At 34.0% G+C, this 19,426-nt stretch overlaps 1 protein-coding gene across 1 annotated transcript in view; it reads right to left on the bottom strand.

Moving 5' to 3' along the window:
* The window catches only part of LOC150075280 (sphingomyelin phosphodiesterase), a 69,842-nt gene extending 58,466 nt beyond the window's left edge, over nt 1–11,376 (bottom strand). The window contains exon 1 of the mRNA XM_090389303.1: nt 11,290–11,376. Within this exon, the coding sequence (XP_090245429.1) occupies nt 11,290–11,301 (12 nt within the window). The 5' untranslated portion in view covers nt 11,302–11,376. The remainder of the gene's footprint in view (nt 1–11,289) is intronic.
* Nucleotides 11,377–19,426: the final 8,050 nt, after the last annotated feature.

Here is a 19,426-nt window from a genome sequence, read left to right as displayed (position 1 = left end):
ATAACCTACATTTAATTTTATTAGAAAATAACTAAGACAGTAATTATATTTATTAGCTCCAAATAGCAGTATCACATGCTATATATAATTGTCATATACTCTTTAACAATTTAGTGGATATAAAAGTAAATTATGCTTTTTCTGAAAAAAAAAAAAAAAAAAAGGAAAAAAAAATTAAAATGGTACACTTTAAAAATTTTATTCTTAATTCTAACAGCACAGCGTATAATATTCAAAACATCATTAGAAGCAATAGTCTGGTTAGGAAAAAAAAAAAAAAAACGTAAAACCAAAAGCTGCAGCCAAAATAAGGACTCAAACTACATTAAATTACCACAGCAACAGCATTTTTTGACATACATGGTGCCAAAAAAATTTTTCTAAGACTAAACTTTTTGAATTCAAAAATAATTAATGATCGAAACTAAAAGTGAATATCATACTAGTGGAATACTAAAATTTATACTTATGTGAGTCTAACAAATATTTACATTCATAAGTTTTGTTTTTATTGTATCAAATACATCACATGCCAACTAGACAGTTAAAGAGACTATTTAAAAGTTTCTTTCACCTTCATTTGCAATGCTAGAGGAACCTCCATGTTGATAAAATTAACTGTTTTTCAAAATGAAGGACATCTCCTTCACAAAATGAGTGAGATGTCCTTCAAATTAATAGCCATGTCCTTCAGGAAGGACATGACTATCAATGCAGGAACAAATACTATGCAACACAAACATACTATGCTTGGCACAACTGGCAGCTAGGAGATTACAAAACATGGTTGACCCTATGCCTTTCCTTATGATCCAAACATATACATTACTGCTGACCTTCCAACATCTTCAATTTGGGCCTGCGACTCCCACGATTCTAGCACTTTTACAGTCTCTTTGTGTCTAGCAAGATGTAAACATTGGCATTATTCTTTTCTTATAATTTTAATATTTTTTATGTTTTATCCACAGAAGAAAGAACCATAGTGTTTCAAAATGTATGGAATATCTTAATGTAAATTATCTAAATTATGATTGTACAATGCAGTGTAGTAGGTTTATTTGACAAACTATATTGTTTTATTGTACTCTACTGAAGAATACCATTCATTTTTCTGATTATCAACTTATGGCTAAAAAACAAATTATGTATGCACATATATAAATATATATATATATAAAATTGGTCCATAAGTAAGGAAAATATTTTGATTAACTGTTCATTTAAATATGTATACGTTATTTGAAAAAGTTTATTATTAATTTTTTTTTTTTTTTTTTTTCAGAATATTTTGAACATAGGAAAAATACAAAGAGCCTTACAATGAAAGAAAGGACTGAAATTGTAAAGTGGCAGGCAAAATGTGAAAATGCTGCAGAAGTTGTAAGGTAATTCAAAAGGTTTTTGGATACAACCCACTGACAATGAAAGACCATAAAGCAAATTGTGAAGAAGTTTGATAAAGTGGGAAGAGTGCACAATCTACCAAAACTTTGCAGACTGCATATCTCAAAGACACTGGCCAATTTGGAACTTGTAAGAGTGGATATTGAAATAAGTCCAAAATAATCTCAAAGAAAACAAATTTGAAGGTATAATTGAAGATATATCAGGCTTAATGTCTGAGTTTTCAGATGATACAAACATTGATAGGATGGTTAATAACAGTTACTGAAACAAGATCTAAAAAAAAATAAAAATAAAGCAGATGGGCTTTGAAATGACAGGTTGAAGTTTACCATTGACAAACATTAAACTTCATAAGTATTGTATATGGGTAGCAATAATCTCAGACTAACGTACTAACTGTGTGATACTACACTAAGGGTAGTGGAAAATGAAAAAGACCTGGGGATAACTGTGCAATCAAATATGAAGTTCTCAGAGCAATGCAGACAGGCTACCAGGACAGCTCATGGGGTTTTGTCTATGATATACAGTAACTTTGCTAGCAGGGATAAGGAGGTAATTATTCCATTGTATAAGGCAATGGTCAGGCCACACTGAGTACTACATACGGGTCTGGAGGCCTCGTTTTAAGGATGCAGAGCTCTTGGAACAGGTACAGAGAAGGGCAACAAGATGGTTGAGTTGAACAAAGGGGTGCTCTTACTAAAAAAAGTTTCAGTTCTGCAAATTGTAGCAACTGTGAGACTAGGCACCTGTGAGATGATCTGATTAGGGTGTTTAAGGCTTTGAATGGATTGAGCAAGCTCAATGCTGATGGCATTCTTTCCCTTGCTCAGACTCCACACATGAAGGGGCATAAATTCAAATTGGGGAAGGGTGGTTACATGACAGTGTGGAGATTTTTTTTCAGTCAACAGGTGATTGATTGTTAGAACAAACTTCCATCTGTTGTTGTGGAAGTGGACAGTTTGAATAAATTCAAAGAACTAGAGAAATTAATGAGGAGGAGATGACAGGTGATGTGGCAGGTTTTTTTATTTTTGGCTGATGCTTTACAAGCTTGCTTTCTTCATATTCCACTACTACTAATAATAATAATAACAAAAAGTGGAGTTTGGAACTTAAAACAAGCTTAAACAGAATCATAAAGGAACTTAAATAAAATGTTTATCGTCCCATGTTGCTACAAACTTTAAATGAGTATGACCTAGAAAGAACATTGGAAATTGCTGAACCATTTTTGGCCATGAGTATTACAATCATCGACAATATTTTGTAACTGATGAAACCACATTTAAACTAAATGGAACTGTTAGTTGCCATAACCATGTTTATTACTCTCTTAGCAACCCCCATTTATTCTTTAACAAGGATTCAGACACTCCTGGCTTTACAGTCTGGACTGGAATTTGGACAGAAGATGTTCTCAGGCCTTTTTCTTTAGGAAAAAGTGACAAGAGAAAGTTACCAGAAACTGCTAAAAAACAATCCTTCCATTAGTGCAGTCCAAAATCCATTTTTAGCATTTCTTTTTTATGCAGGATGGAGAACTAACTCACCATGCAAAAATTGTCCATGAATTCTTAGATGTAAAGTACCCAGGTAGATAGACTGGATGGTGGGGTTCCATTGAATGGCCACTGCACTCCACAAATTTAACACCATATGGTGAGTTTTTAATGGGGATTCTTAGAGGAAGAAATATTTAAGAATAAACACAGGTCTCTACTGGAGCTTCAGCAGTCAACAGTTATAAAATTTGAGAACTGTTCTTAGAAACTGTACCTTGCTGTGTGTGTCACTGTGCTCAAAAGGTTACAAATGGTGGCAATATTGAGCAGATAGTGACAATATTTTTATTTTTTATTTTTTTAAAACTTTTATATGCCCTTTCTATTGTGCTAGCAGTAATTGAAATATATATATATTTATATTTATATATAAATAAGTAAGGTCACATGTTCTCTTACTTATGAGCACCCTGTACATGTGTCTCGCATGCAAAGTATACAAAACCTGACTAGAAAGTTCCAGGAATGGACATGGAGACTCTGCTTTTATCAAAGACAACAGTTGCAAGTGTATGTTGTTTCTTCATCTAGTATGCGTATCACAGTATTAAATTAATATCAAAAATGTAAAGTGTCTAAAAAATTTATTGGATTAGTGTATGAAACCAAAATTTATAGTCCCATTGAGGAAAAATCCCATACAGAAAGTTGTGCATTGTTACAAGAAGTTTATGAGAAGTCTATAATATCAAAGGGAAGAGGTTCAGTGGCAGAAATGATTTTTTTGAAGGAAAATATCTGTGATGATTCTTGATCTGGCTGTTCCAACAATAGCAAAAACTGATGAAAATTTTGGGGGCAAGTGTTGGAACTTATTTGTACTAATTGAAGAAGAGACATCACAATGACAGTAGAACAACTGGAGATGGATGAAGAGGGAGTTTGCCAAATTTGAATCATTAATTCTGAAATTGCAATTTGTGAAAAAAATTTATCCATCAGATGGAAAATCCTCTCTGCTCTACTTGATTTGGCTCCAACTGACTGCTTGCTATTCCCAAGTATCAGAACTATCTGAAAAGAGCCAATTTGGGAGAAAAAAGTATAAAAGATAAAAGAATTCCAGAAATGTTTCTAATTGTGACTAAGTTTTGGGATCATAATGCAAAAATAAATACATTCTTGCATAAGATGTCAGCAAAGTGTTCTAAACAAAGTGGTATAAAATGTTATCAATAATTCTAATAACAGGTAAAAAAATCTCTACATTCTGTAAAACAGTGGCAGTTCTTTTTCCTGTCATTAATATTTACAGATTATAACATCATTTTATGGATATATTTTAATAATTCTTGCTTTTATCATAATTGCCTTTAAAAATGGCAAAATATTAAGTCTACCTTGTTTTAGAATAGTTTTTCAATAACTTTTAAACTGTTTTTTATTCCTCTAAGTAATAATCCTATCAGAGCTTGAAAATGGAATGAACTGCCAATCGAAATGAAATTAAGAAAAATTTGAAGTTTTTTAATTCCAAAAAAAGATTATCTCAGTAAAGAGGAAAAAATTACTGTTATGATATCTATGTAGTCACACCGACTACTAAAAAAAAAAAACTTTTGTATCCAGATCATTTCTGAGCAGTGCAGACGGGCTGCAAGAGTAGCTCATGGAGTATTGTCAATGATATACAGGAATTTTTCTAGCAGGGATAAGGAGGTGATTATTCCATTGTATAAGGCAAAGGTCAGGCCACACCTAGAGTACTGTATACAGGTCTGGAGGCCTCATTTCAAGAAGGATGTAGAGCTGCTGGAACGAGTACAGAGAAGGGCAACAAGATTAGTGAATGGAACAAAGGGGTGCTCTTACAAAGAAAGGCTTAAGTTTTGCAAATTACAGTGTCTGGAGACTAGGCACCAGCGAGGTGATCTGATAGAGGTGTATAAAGCCTTGAATGGTTTAAGCATGCTCAATGCTGATGGGATTCTTCCTCTAGCTCAGAAAAATCACCTGAGAGGGCATAAATTCAAATTGAGGAAAGACAGATGTAGGATAGACGTGCGGAAATTTGCCTTTAGCCAGCGGGTGGTTGGTTGGTGGAACAGACTTCCATCCCTTGTGGTGGAGGTTGATAGCCTAAATAAGTTTAAGGCTCAGCTGGACAGGTATTTTGAACGAACAGAGGGGTGAAGTGGAAGTGGTTTATTTTATTTTATTTTATTTTTTTTTTTTGGCTGATGCTGCATAAGCTTGCTTTCTTGCATCAAATGCCTCTACTAATGCTAATCTCATATAAGGTAACCATTAAAAAAATGTCAATATGTATATAAAATTATATGCAATTTTATATGCATTAAATATAATATTATGATGTAAACTTTATTGTTATTACATACATTTACATTAAATCTTATAGGAAAAAAAAAAAAAAACTATTTAAATTTGGATTTGTTAATTTAAAAGAGTTATTTAAAATTTATACCTTATTCCTTTATATTTCCACTTAAGAATAAAAGGAGAAAAAAAAAACAACCATTCCACATTTCATAAAATACTATAAATAAGTTTAAATAAGATAAATTCATTTCTTAACAAGTGCAATGATATCCATTTGCAAAGGTCATTCATAGTAACATAAATTTATGAAAAGAAAAAAAAAAAAAAAAAAAAAGATTGAAGAGGTCGACCCTGGGACATGCAAAAGCAATTGACCTACTTACATCAAGTAGAGACAATAGCATACTGAGATAATGATGGTTACAACTGTTGGCAATGTTAACAAAAATGCCATCACGTGCACCATACATAAAATTGAATCAAATATATGTGCAACTTTATCAGTACTTAAACTGATAAACATGACTTCACTTTGTTGAAGAATGCAATTCTACATTAGAGATAAAATTATTAAAATTAAAATATGAAACTTAAAAATAGCTTAGTTATTTCACGAAATAGGACAGATTACAAGAATATATTTAAATAATGGTTGCACTACTAAGCAGTGACAAGCAATGCAAGAAAATAAGCATATACAAACCATCAACCAAAAAATAACAATAAAAAATCCATTTCACCTATCCATCCCATCCAATAGTTTGTCTAGTTCTTTCTTGAATTTATTCAAGCTATCCACTTCCACCTTGATGAATGCTTGTTCCAATGATTACCTGCCTCATGTGCTTTGACTAATTATGCATAAATAAGTGTGTTTAAACATACCCTAAAGAACAAATGTAATAATCAAATATTTTAAACCTTAATGTTCAGAATTAGAAGCATGTTATAGAGGCAACAAGGGGAAGCAATACTCTTCATCTGGTTATCAGCAGTGATTCTTCATGCATCAAGACTTTGCAGGTAAAGGACCCACTGGGTGGCAGTGATCACAGTGTAATAATGTGGAATTTAATTAGACATAACTACTATCAAGGATAAAGGGAAAGGTTTTTGCTTTCATAAGGGTGACTACATTGGTCTCAGACAGTTTTTAAATTCTATACAGCGAGAGCAACTGATGATGCTGGTAACAACATCAGTTGATCCCATTGCATAGAATTTAAAAACTGTCTGACACCACAGTAGGGAAGTAATCACAGCAACTACTAAGCTTTTCATACCAATGAAGAAATACTGTTCAAAGCTTAGACCTAAATGAGTGTTAGATGAACTACTGAGACAAATGGCAGAGAAGAAAAATGCATGGGATGCATATAAATTATCAGGTGATACAGAAGCATATGGTACACATAAATTAGTCTGTAATCAAATCACAAAGGAAGTTAGGGCAAGCTAAGGCATATTATGAGAAGTCCCTGGCAAAAAATGATGGTTACAAATACTGAAAATTGCAACAGCAGAAACTCCTATGTTTATATTAACAGTAGAAGGAAGGAAGAAGTTGAATCATATTGGGCCACTTGATGTCAATGGGTTAACTGACCATGCTCAGGTTGCTGAGGAATTGAATAAGTATTTTGCATACACATGTGAGGAATTCTTTAGGGGAAGGGATCACAGAAGTTTATCAAACTCTAATGTGGAGCTCAATGATTTTGTGATAACTGAAATGAAAGTAGATGAGAAATTGTTGAAGCTAAACATAAAAAAAGTGCCTGGGGTGGAAGGAATCTATCCAATTATATTAAGGGAGGCAGAAAAGGAGGTAAGCAAACCTTTAGCCATAATTATTAAAGCATCCTTGGATTCAGGGGGGGGCCCCCTATGAACTAGCAATATGCGAATATATCCCCAATTTTTTTATGGGATCCCTCTTTATCCCATAAAGAGGGATCAAAAGGTGACATGAGTAATTACAGACCTGTTAGCTTAACATCTGTTCCAGGGAAAATAATGGAATCACTAGATAAAGAAGTAATGCAGGACCATCTAAACAGGAATGTAATTATGTTGCAGTCACAGCATGGATTTGTTAAGGGGCAGTCTTGTCTAACCATCTGACTGGATACTATGATGCAATGACCAAGGAACTGGATGCAAAAATTAAATTTTGATATCATATACTTGGATTTCAGGAAGACTTGATATTGTTAAATATAAAAGACCGCTGTACAAATTGGAGCAGTGTGGGCAAGTTACTGCTCTGGATAAAGGGATGGTTGAGTGGAAGAAGACAGAGTGGCTATCGATGGGCACTGCTCTTTGTGGACTAATGTTATTAGTTGAGTTCCCCAGGGTTCAGTGCTGGGCCTATTGTTGTTTTCAATATTTATTAACGAAGGTATATTCGGCTTAATGTCTACGTCTGCAGATGATACAAAGGTTGGCAGGGTAGTTAATGACAGTGATCAGGGTGAGCTACTGCAACAAAATCTAGGAAAATTAGGTTTATGGGCTGAGAAATGGCAGTTGAAGTTTAACATTGACAAATGCAAGGTACTGCATATGGGTAGCAGTAATTCCAGAGTAACTTTTCCATTACCCTGAGTGTGGTACAACACTCAGGGTAATGGAAAACGAAGACCTGGAGATAATTGTGCAGGCAGATATGTTGTTGTTTTGGGTTTTTTGGCACAAGGGCCTCCTGGGCCATATTGTGCCTTTTCATTATTAACTTATGACTGAGTTATTAATATAATTGTTGTCAGAGGCCATTATATACATTTATGCTCTTCAAGTATCTAAACAGTGCTTCAAAATTTGCATTATTTCCCAGTATGTGTAGTAAATTTAAAGGTTCCAGCAGATTGGATGCAGAATAAAAAGTGGATTTCCGGTTACTTGAATAATTAGGGCATTCTATTAGAATATGTTTGATTGTTAGCTGAGTCTTACAGAATGAACATTGAGGTGGGTTTTCTCCCATAAGCAAGAACAAATGAGTTGTATGTGTGTGTCCAATACGGAGTCTTGCCAAAATCACTTCTTCACGTCTGCTTTTCCTGAAACTAGAAGTCCACAACTGAGGTTCTTTTTTAATCTCAAACAGTTTATTATTCACTTGTGTTTGCCACAGATTAGTCCATTGAAGCCTACATGCTGTTTTAATAGTGGATTTATAATCAATGTGTGGGACTTTCAGATGATAGAGTGATCTATTTGTAGGATGTTTAGCAGCACGATCTGCACTTTCATTACCTGGGATGCCGACATGCCCAGGGATCCAGCAGAAGGTAACCAACTGTTTGGATGTTTGATATTGGTATAATTGAGACCGTATCTGTTTCAGAATGGGATGTTGGGAAGAAGTAGTAGATTGAATGGCAGTGACGGCACTTAAGGAGTCGGTGTATATAAGAGCTTTTTTGATTTGCTGTTTGGTTATATTATCTAGAGCTAGTTTTATTGCATACAGTTCTGAGGTATAGATACTGCATTCTGTAGGAAGAGACACAGCTATTGAAAAAGCAGAAGAAATTGCTGCAGCACCTACAGCTTCATCTGTTTTGGAGCCGTCTGTATATATGTGAAATTTCTCTGCGTTTTCTAAGGCGTGGGCTTTATGCAGCTGCTGGAAGTTGTTGTTTGGCAGGGAGCCTTTTCTCCATCTCAGAAAGAAATTATCACAGAGATGTGAGTAATGAGACGAAGGATGTTCAGAAGGATCTACGTCTTCAAGGATATGCTGGAAGTTAATATTCCAACTGAGCATCAGTTCTTGCAATCTAATACCCGCAGGGCGGTTTTCATTAGGTTTATTACGATATAGCATTTCATACTGAGGGTTAAACAGGTATTCCCAGCAAGGATGAGATGGAATACTTTTTATTTTTGCAGCATAGCTGCATAGTAAGGATTTTCATCTAAGGTGTAATGGTGGTTCATTTGTGTCAATATACAGGCTATGGACTGGAGACGTCCTGAAGGCACCTGTGGCTATCCTTAGGGCACTATGTTGAACAGTATTTAGACGTAGCAAGGAATTGTTTCTTGCAGAGTCATAGACAGGTGACCCGTAATCTAAGCGGGACCGGATAAAACTTTTATAAAGATGTGTGAGGGAGTGTCTATCAGCACCCCAGGATTTAGATGACACAGCTCTTAAGATGTTTAATTTCTTTTGACAGGCCGTTCTAAGGTAGGCTATGTGATTGGAAAAATTATGTTTACTGTCTAGATATAAACCCAATAAACGAAAATTGTTGGTAAGAGGAATCCAATTGTTTTTTAAATATATTTCAGGATCTGGATGTAATTTTCGTATTTTACAGAAATGAATTGCAGTCGATTTATTTTCTACTAATGAATAGTCATTCCGTTGCGCCCACAATTCTATTCTGGCTATGGACATTTGAAGTTGGCAGGCAGATATGAAATTCTCTGAACAGTGTAAACGGTCTACCAGGACAGCTCATGGGGTTTTGTCAATGACACACACAAACTTTACTAGCAGGAATAAGGAAGTGATTATCTCTTTGTACAAGGCCTTGGTTAGGCTGCATCTTGAGTACTGTGTACATGTCTGGAGGCCTAACTTTAGGAAGGATGTAGATCTGCTGGAACGGGTGCAGAGAAAAGCATCCAGATTACAGAAGGGAACAAAAGGGTACTCTTACCAAAAAAAGGCTTCAGTCTGCAAATTGCAGCATCTGGAGATTAGGCACCTGTGGGGAGATCTGATTATGGAGTTTAATGCCTTGAATGGATTGTGTATGCTAAATGTTGATGGCATTCTTCCTCTTTCTGAGACTACATATATGAGGGAGCACAAATTCAAGCAGTGAAACAATAGTTGCACGAAAGATGTGTGGAAGTTAGCTTTCTGCCAGCAGGTGGTTGAATGTTGGAACAGGCTTCATCTGTCGTTGTGGAAGTGGGTGATTTGAATAAATTTAAGGAAGACAAATTATTGGAGGAGATGAACAAGTGATGCAGGATTTTTTTTTTTTTTTTTTTTGACTGATGCTTTACAAACTTGGTTTTTTGCATCACATGCCACTACTAGTCTCCTCCTTAAAATTTCTGGCATTTAATCATGCCTTCTTTATTATATGAAGAAATTTCAATTTCTCTAGGAAAAGAACCAACTACTATGTTAAGCCCTTTGTCAACCACTGAACCAAACTCTTTAACATAAAAACTATTTGAGTAATCTGGTTTTGCATTTTCAATTCCGTACAATTATAGTACACTGCAAAATTTCATATACCCAGCTTTATTTAGGTAAGCACAATACAAGGACATTTTATTTGCATGAAAATCCATTGCTATTCTGAAATTTGTACTAAACTACTTTGATGTGACATGGAATGGCTCTTTACAATACAGAGGCTGACATTTATATTTAAAAAAAAAAAAATGGTGTGAAAAACAGCTTAAATATATAGCTAACAACATTTTACTGGTTGCAAAATGAGAATAGAACAGACCTCCAATATCTTGGAGGACTTTTGTATTAAAGGTATAGAGTAAGGAGGTATCAGGGTATAAAATAAGCAAATGGTGCATAGAATTTTACAGTTCAAATATACAAGGACATAAAAATAATTAAAAATAGGTTAAAATTATTGTAAAAATAAACCCATAACTAAATCTGAGGATATAACAAGGTTTGAAATGGAATGCTTGTTAAGATAACAAAACAGAAATACACTGAACTGACCAAGTCTCTCTCTCTCTCTCTCTACACTGAACTGACCAAGTCTCTCTCTCTCTCTCTCTCTCTCTCTCTCTCTCTCTCTCTCTCTCTCTCTCTCTCTCTCTCTCTCTCTCTCACTCTCACACACACACACACACACACAGCAAATAAATCTATAAGTAGTTATAATTTTAGTTTCATGAAAGAGGCTAAACTAGGTTTCTCTGCTAATATACTCAAAGGAAATCTAATTCCAGACTGCAAGTATTATAAACATTGAGCAACCTGTACAACATTAAGATATAATTTTATTTTTCTTCATATTACCTTTTTATCCATAATCACATCAGATACATGAGTAGAAAATGAATGAAGAATACTCTTATCACTTGTTTTGATGGGAATTTGAGATGGTACTATTTCTACTTCATTCTTTTTTAAGACAGATTCCTTTGAAACCTTCCATGATGAAAATATACTTCTTATTTTATCAACTGCAGCCTTAAAATTGAATGCATAAATATTTTGAATGCAAACAAACAGCAAACATCCAACAAACAACAAACTTGATAATTTCCCCATCCTGGTTTTCTGATCTCTAAACAGGCACTTGGAATTCTGATGCAATCTTTCAGCCTAAAAGAAAAAAAAAAAAAAAAAAAAAGAATTAATTTTCTGTTACTCTTTTCTTTAACATTTTACTAGATACAGTTCCAGAAGCCTACACCATATTTTACCTTCTGTTTTGTGACATTAAATAACCTTAGTGGCATTTATATACTGCTACTCATCATCCAGCTATCAAAAGTTGGAATGCAGCCAATCAGAAATATCACAATAGTGATGTAACCATACCCCAGCCCAAAGCATCACCTATGAGTCATGGTCAAATAATATTTATCAATATTTTTTCATCAATTAAAATAATCTTGATAAGTTGTGATCTCATAACTTGTGATCTCAAATACTAAAAAGAATGAATACTGCAAAAATTTAGGATCCAATATTGCATTACATATCTGATCTACAGCAGCACAAGCTGTATGTGCAATGTAATATAAGATTAAAAAATGATTTAAGACAGAGCTTAGAAGCTCACAAAAGAATAATTTATCAATGGAGACAAGAGTTTGGCTGACATTTCTTATCTTTGTACCAACATCCTAAACAAACAAGATTATTCTTTACCTGTTACCATTTCTTGTGAAATACTGTTGCAAATGAACAGGTGCAATCAACTATCCATAATGAATGCTGTGTTCATATATGCTTTTCCATTCACATACTATAAAATTTAAATAAATTCACTGAGTAGCTAACATGTGTTTAAATGTAATAAATCCTGATGGGTCTTCAAATAAGACTGAGGTGTAAAACAAACTAAAGTTTATATAACAGACAGATAAACAACAAGGTATGTTATACATGCTTAATTTCGGATAATTTATACACAATTATGGAAAAAAAATTATTTCTTAGATTTTGTTGTTGTGCAAAGAGAAAAGGTTATAGGCAAAACTACAAATCTTGATAAATATTACCAATTCATTAATTCATTGAATGCAAACAGAAAAAATTAAGCATGCATAACACACCTCATCATGTTATATTTCATTATAAGATAAATCTGTCTTTGAAGTGCATAGGAATGTCAAGGGTTTATGCTATACAGATGGCATACAAACATGAAATTAAAGCCAGTCAGAAAAAATAGAACATTAAGATAAGACTGATTGTAATTAGTAACTGTGTAATAACTTTTTCGAAAACAATAACTTCCATTCATTTAACTTAGTTCTATCATTAATAATTTGGCTATTTCAATTCAGGATTTCCATTAAAAACTATTAATAAAAATTCATTAATAATTACAGGTGAACCAAAAATCAGAGAACACATTAAAAAAAAAAAAATCTTGAAATATAGTTCATTTTTTTTAATTGAAGTTACTCAATTTTTTTTTTTTTTTTTTATTCCTTTTCACCTTCCCAATTTCACTCAAATATTAAATGTATAAATTTCTTTATTGCATGAAATAAAGTTATTTACATGAATATAATAAATCCCCTATATAATAATAATAAATTCCCTATAATAATAAAGTATCATGAATGAAATAAAGATGGACAAATTTCATCCATGTTATTTTTGTATATCACCCACACCAATACAAATATGTAAAATTTCACTATATAATAAAAAAAAAAAAAAAAAAAAAAATTCTGCCAGGTTTTTTATGCATCAGATCAGCATGTTTGGTGTTGCACAAAACTGGCACGAATAATCTAACCAGATTTAGCTTTCTACAAACAGGGGTCTTCTCTATATACTTCAATGATCTTTAATAAATTATTTGGACATTTTATTAAGAGCATGTTTAATGTTTATATGGTAAGTATGTGTAGGAAGATACAAATCATAATCCACACTCATCTGTTCAGCAAGGACATTTAAGTGATTATTATAGTAGGCTGACTACATAGATGTGAGACAGGGGCAGAAAGTAACAATAAGAAATCAAAAGAATTCTTGAAAATATTGAAGCAGAAACATCCAATATACATGCAATGTTATTAAAATAATATTGCAGGAGTTTACATGATTTCCTTTCTTTTTCATATTAATTCCAATTAATTTTAAACTACAATCAAAAATAAAATGAGCAGAATCACTAAAAATGTATTGCCAATGTAAATCTTTAATTTGTTGTAAAAATTTTGCTCATTTAAAATTGCAACGGTTTTCTTTCTTTCCTTGATCCAAATGTTTCTATATGATCTTTAAAAGAAGATTCAGCATCCCATAATATATTTCACAGGTAGAATAAACTCTGTAAATTGTTTTTAGGAAAAGCTATTACATATGCTGATACTTTCACACAATGTTTAAAATACAGGGTTGTTAAAATTAAAGTATCCCTATGTAGAGGGCTCAGGAGCAATTTCTAAGGCTCGTACTGAAGAGAAATTTGGACATCAGGTACAATAAAGAATGCGCTTGCCATTTATTGGAAAAAAAAAAAAATTAGTTAATTTTTCACTGCATGGCGCATAACTATCTTAGTTACGATTATGCAAATGACTTAGTTATTTGCATAATTGTAAGTTATTTCCACAGTGCCATTACTCAGCTCTACTGTACTATATAAAAGCAAAGCAGTCTCTTCAAAATCATACAGTAGATGTTTGCCTGCTACAGCAGCAATGCCAACAACGTCGCAGGAAAAGGAGCAATTAGTGAAGCTGTACTATCAGAACAGCAACAATGCAGCTGCAGCTATCAGAGAATTCTGGCATCAGAAGCGCATAAGGCGTGAACCTATGACTTGTTCGTGCTGTCCGCAAAATGATTGCAAAATTTGAAGCGACAAGACATCTTGGTGTTCTACCAGGTAGAGGTTGAAAATGAGTGGACGGACTCCTCTCGTGTTGAAGATGTGGCTATGGCTGTTGTGGATTTATCAAATCAATCTCCATGTGGACATGCCATATTCCACTGTAAGGCTAGTAATGCGTCAGGTGTTACAAGATGCACATGCTACAGCAGCTAAAGCATGGCGATGCAGATATCCGTTTCACATACACACTTCAGTTTCTGGTGCGAATGACAGTGGATATCACTTGACCATGGAACATCCTTTAGAGTGATGAAGCCCACTTCTGCTTAAACAGACAAGTGAATACGCACAACTGTTGCATTTGGGCAACAGAAAACCCTCAAGTTATCCAAGAGGTCCCGTTGCATTCCCCAAAGGTGACAGTGTGGTGTGGATTTACAGCCACGTTTTGTTTTTTTTTTAATAGGTAACACCGACTGGACCCCGCACCTGTTGCATCACTGGACAGCGATATTATGAAACGCTGGCAAATTTCACAATACCAGAGCTGCAATAACGTGGGTGCCTTCAGGATACCATTCAAGATGGTGTGAAACTCCACATCCAATGCTGTATCCAAAGATTGCTAAGGCAACACTTTACAGACAAATGGGTCATCAGCCATTGTTTCCAAACATCTTGGCCACCCCAATCACCAGACCTCACCCCATGCAACTTTTGGTTGTGGGTTTTTTTTGAAGAACCAGGTGTATCACTAAAGATGTCAAACTCTGGCAGATCTGAAGGACAGCATTAGACATCATGTACTGGCTATTCCAGTTGACATGTAATGTTCTGCTGTAGAAAATACTGTTCTTCGAATGGAAACTGTTTGTTGACCAAAACGGAGGGCACACTGAACAATTGTAGCACTGTTCAGGTGATTTGTGTAGCCACAGCGCCATATGGCGACAAATTCTGTAACTAATTTTCTTCCCAATAAATGGTGAGTGCAATCTTTATTGTACCTGTTGTCCAAATTTCTCTTCAGTACGAGCCTTAGAAGTCGCTCCAGAGCCCTTTACATAGGGATACTTTAATTTTAACAACCCTGTATAATAAAAAGAACTAAAGTTATTAAAATCTAGTTGGCATATTATTTGCCAACTATGTGCCCACAAACCATAATTACAGAAATTATTATTAAACAAGTAAACACTTCTCAAAAGATGTTTTTAAAATAATGGAAGGTATACAGTATTGACTCAATCTTCTTGTTAATCTTAACACTCATTTCTAATTTACACAAATAAAAATTAACAGTTTTATTCAATTCTAGTTAATAATTCACAAAATTCAATAGGTGTCCAGCTGAAATAGCAAAATAAAGCAACTGTTTATAAACAGGCTGTATATTATTAAAAGTATAATTTTGATTTTTCATTAGATTATTAAATTATCTATTTTATATTAGTAAAAATTAATCAGATTACTAATAAAAATTAAGAACCTCAAAATATTAATTCCTTGGAATTAAGGTTTTGAGGTTCTTAATTTCTCATACATATGAAATACATTACTAACTTTCAAATCCTGTTGAATTTAAAAACAGATATGCAGTTTCCCAGTTTCCTTTATATCTGTTTATCAGAGAAATGAACAAAGTATGACAATAACGTCATCAAATTTATCAGTTTAAGTCTGTGCTTAACTAAACAATTTCAGTTTCTATTTCCATTCTGATAAGCCCCTGAATCAGAAAAGTAAACAGTTGACAGGTTCAAATTTTATTTCTTTTACATGAATATATATAAAGAAGTTATACAAAATTTTAGTATTAGTATTAGTATTAGTAACGGCCGTATGGTGCAAGAAAGCCTATGGCTTATGCTGCACCAGCCAAAAAAAAAAAAAAAAAAAAAAAAATCCGAACAAAACAATGATAAAAACAAAAATTAAATAAATAAATAATAATAATTAATAAATAAATAAAAATAATAAAATGAAATTAAAAATTAAATAAAAAGGAAATTAATCCTATCATCCTATGCGCTTCCCTTACCCGAAAGTACTATCCAGATGACCTTTGAATTTCCCCAAACTGTCGGCCTCTACCACCCATGAAGGCAACTTATTCCAGTAATTTATAACTCGCTGGCTAAAATAAAACTTCCTGCAGTCCAATCTAAACATTTCCCCGCGTAACTTGAATTTATGTCCCCTAGTTCTAGCATCATTTATAATCTTGAAAATTTTGTCCTCATTCATTTTACTGATGCCTCTCAGAGCCTTAAACACCTCAATCAAATCTCCTCTAAGGTGTCTAGTTTCCAAACTCTGCAACCCACATATTCGAAGTCTTTCTTCATAAGGACGCCCTTTTGCCGATTTTATAGGAATATACACAAGACATACTAACAAGATGATTTCCTGTACATATAAAACTGATTATAAAAAATAAAAATAACACAGAAAACTTTATCCCTTTCATCAGTTTGAAAATGAAATTTGCAATAAAAATTACTAAGCATGATTCTTTCAAAAATCTGCCCAAGAAAGATCTCCTGTTAAAACTGATCCACAGTCATCAGTTCTGTTAATAAAGTCAAAATTTTATTATCAAAAACACATATAATAATAATTATTATTAACAAACACATAATAAACACATCATGATTTGTTACAGGTATAAATTTATATACAAAATTTGTATATATATATATATATTTTTTTTTTTTTTTTTTTCTTTAATGCCAGCAAAACCTTTCAGAATGCTTTTCATGTCCTTGAGTCACTATCAGTCTAATCTTAAATATTTTAATTAATACCAGTGTAGAGGAAAAAAAAAAAAAAAAAAAAACTCTTTTGCCACTGCTGCAATCACCGGTTTAGTGGTGGGGGAATATTCTTAATAAAAAAGATATGAAAAAAAAATATATATGCCATTGTTTTCATAAATGTACAGTATTTTAAAATATCTAATATTCTGGATTTTCTACCCTATAACTCCTACATCATGCAGTTAATTTACAGCAAAAATCAACACCAGTTAGATCAGCTGATTTGCCACCACTAAGCTTAAGTTGTAGATCCACACCACAGCCAAATTTATATCAAAATAAGCATCACAACTTAAATATTTTTTCTGGGTCAACACTGCAGCAAGTTGTATATGGATATTTTTCATTGGATCTGCAAATTTATAAATTGACCCTTGATTCAATTAAGCATCAGCATGTAGATTTTTTTGAAATATTAATTTTTCTCTTTTCTGAAATAAAAATGTTGTCTTTCTTACTCCTTCAAATTATTTTTCAATATGGAAGTACTGAATTGGGGGTGGGACACCTCAAATATGAAACCTGTTACCCTTACCCTTATAAAATGTCATGCCTTGACAGTCACCAATCCTTCAAAACCAACTCTGCTTATTACTGCAATTGCACTTATTCTAAGGACCAGTTTGCCTATTTCTAGCATAAGAAATATGAGCTACAGGTAGGTAACTTTGGTTTTTCATCTTTGGAATACACACTATATGACCAAAAATATACAGACAGATACAAGTAGTTGCAAAAAAGGGCTTTTAATTCAAAGCCTAATACATAGTAGACCACCTTTCGTCTGCATAACCAAACCCTCTTGGCCATACACTACCCACTTTGGGTAGATGTCAGCCATAATTAGCATCCATTCCTCCTGCAAAGCAGTTGTAAAAGCCAAAAAGCCAATGTGATAGATGGCTGTTTTTGCTGCACCAAATGAATAACTGCACCCACAGAGCAGACAATTATGCACTCTAAAAGTGATGTGCAACTCAATTGTTGGATATCTGATGCAAGGCAGGAAAGGTGGCTGTGTTTTACATGCTACAAACAGAGATGCATCCAAATATGCAATTTTTAAGCATAGAAGGTGAACAACTATGGAATATTGTTTTCTGTAGACAGTCAAGCATAGAGTTGAACTGTTAAGATGTGATGACAGTCATAATGGCAAAAAATTCATGCAAGGATGATTTCCTACCTGGAACCTGTGGTAACCAATGAAATGCTCATAAAATAATGTCAAGGTGGAGAAGATGATGCAGGCCAACTGCTGTGAAACTGTGGGAGACCACAAGCAGTTTTAACATAAATAGTAATAGAGGCATGTGATGCAAGAAAGCAAGCTTATGTAGCATCAGCCAAAAAAAAACACACATCCATTCCCTCTAAAAGAATGTCCAGTTCCTCCATGAATTTATTCAAGCTATCAACTTCCACAATGACAGAGGGAAGTTTTTTCCAGCAATCAACCACCCACTGGCTAATGGCAAATTTCCACACATCTATTCTACAACTGTCTTTTCTCAATTTGAATTGATGCCCGATTAGGTTCATAATCTGAGCAAGCAGAACAATCCCATCAGAATTCAGCCTACTCAACCCATTCAAGGCCTTATACACCTCAATCAGATCACTTCACAGGTGACTAGTCTCCAGCCGCTGCAATTTGCAGAACTTAAGCCTCTCTTGGTAAGAGAACTCCTTTGTTCCACTCACCAATCTTGTTGACCTTCTCTGTACTTGCTTAAGCAACTCTACATCCTTCCTAAAATGAGACTTCCAGACCTGTACGCAGTATTCAAGGTGTGGCCGACCATTGCCTTATACAAAGGGAAACAGATAATCACCTCCTCTGCCCTACTAGTAAAATTCCTGTATATCATTGACAATACCCCATGACCTGCTCTGGCAGCCTGTTTGCATTGCTTAGGAAACTTCACATCTGACTGCACAATTACTCCCAGGTCTTTTTCATTTTCTACCACCCTAAGTGTAGTACCACACAGTCGGTAAATTCCTCTGGAGTTACTTCTACCCATATGCAGTACTTTGCATTTGTCAATCTTAAACTTCAGTTTCCACTTCTCAGCACATCTGCTCAAATTTTCTAGATCCTGTTGCAGTAGCACACTGTCATTAATAACCCTGCCAAATTTTGTATCATCTGCAAACTTCGACACTAAGCCTGATATATCTTCATCAATATCATTGATAAATATAGAAAACAACAGTGGACCAAACACCGAACCCTGTGGGACTCCACTAATAACAACAGTCCACGAAGAGCAGCGTCCATTGATTACCACTCAGTGTTCTCCCA

This window comes from Mastigoproctus giganteus, chromosome 14, assembly GCF_048544385.1.
Source record: "Mastigoproctus giganteus isolate SK-2022 chromosome 14, ASM4854438v1, whole genome shotgun sequence".
In the NCBI taxonomy this organism is placed as follows: Eukaryota; Metazoa; Arthropoda; class Arachnida; order Uropygi; family Thelyphonidae; genus Mastigoproctus; species Mastigoproctus giganteus.
Note: the sequence above shows the minus strand (reverse complement) of the source record. Positions and strands in the feature narration are given on the sequence as shown.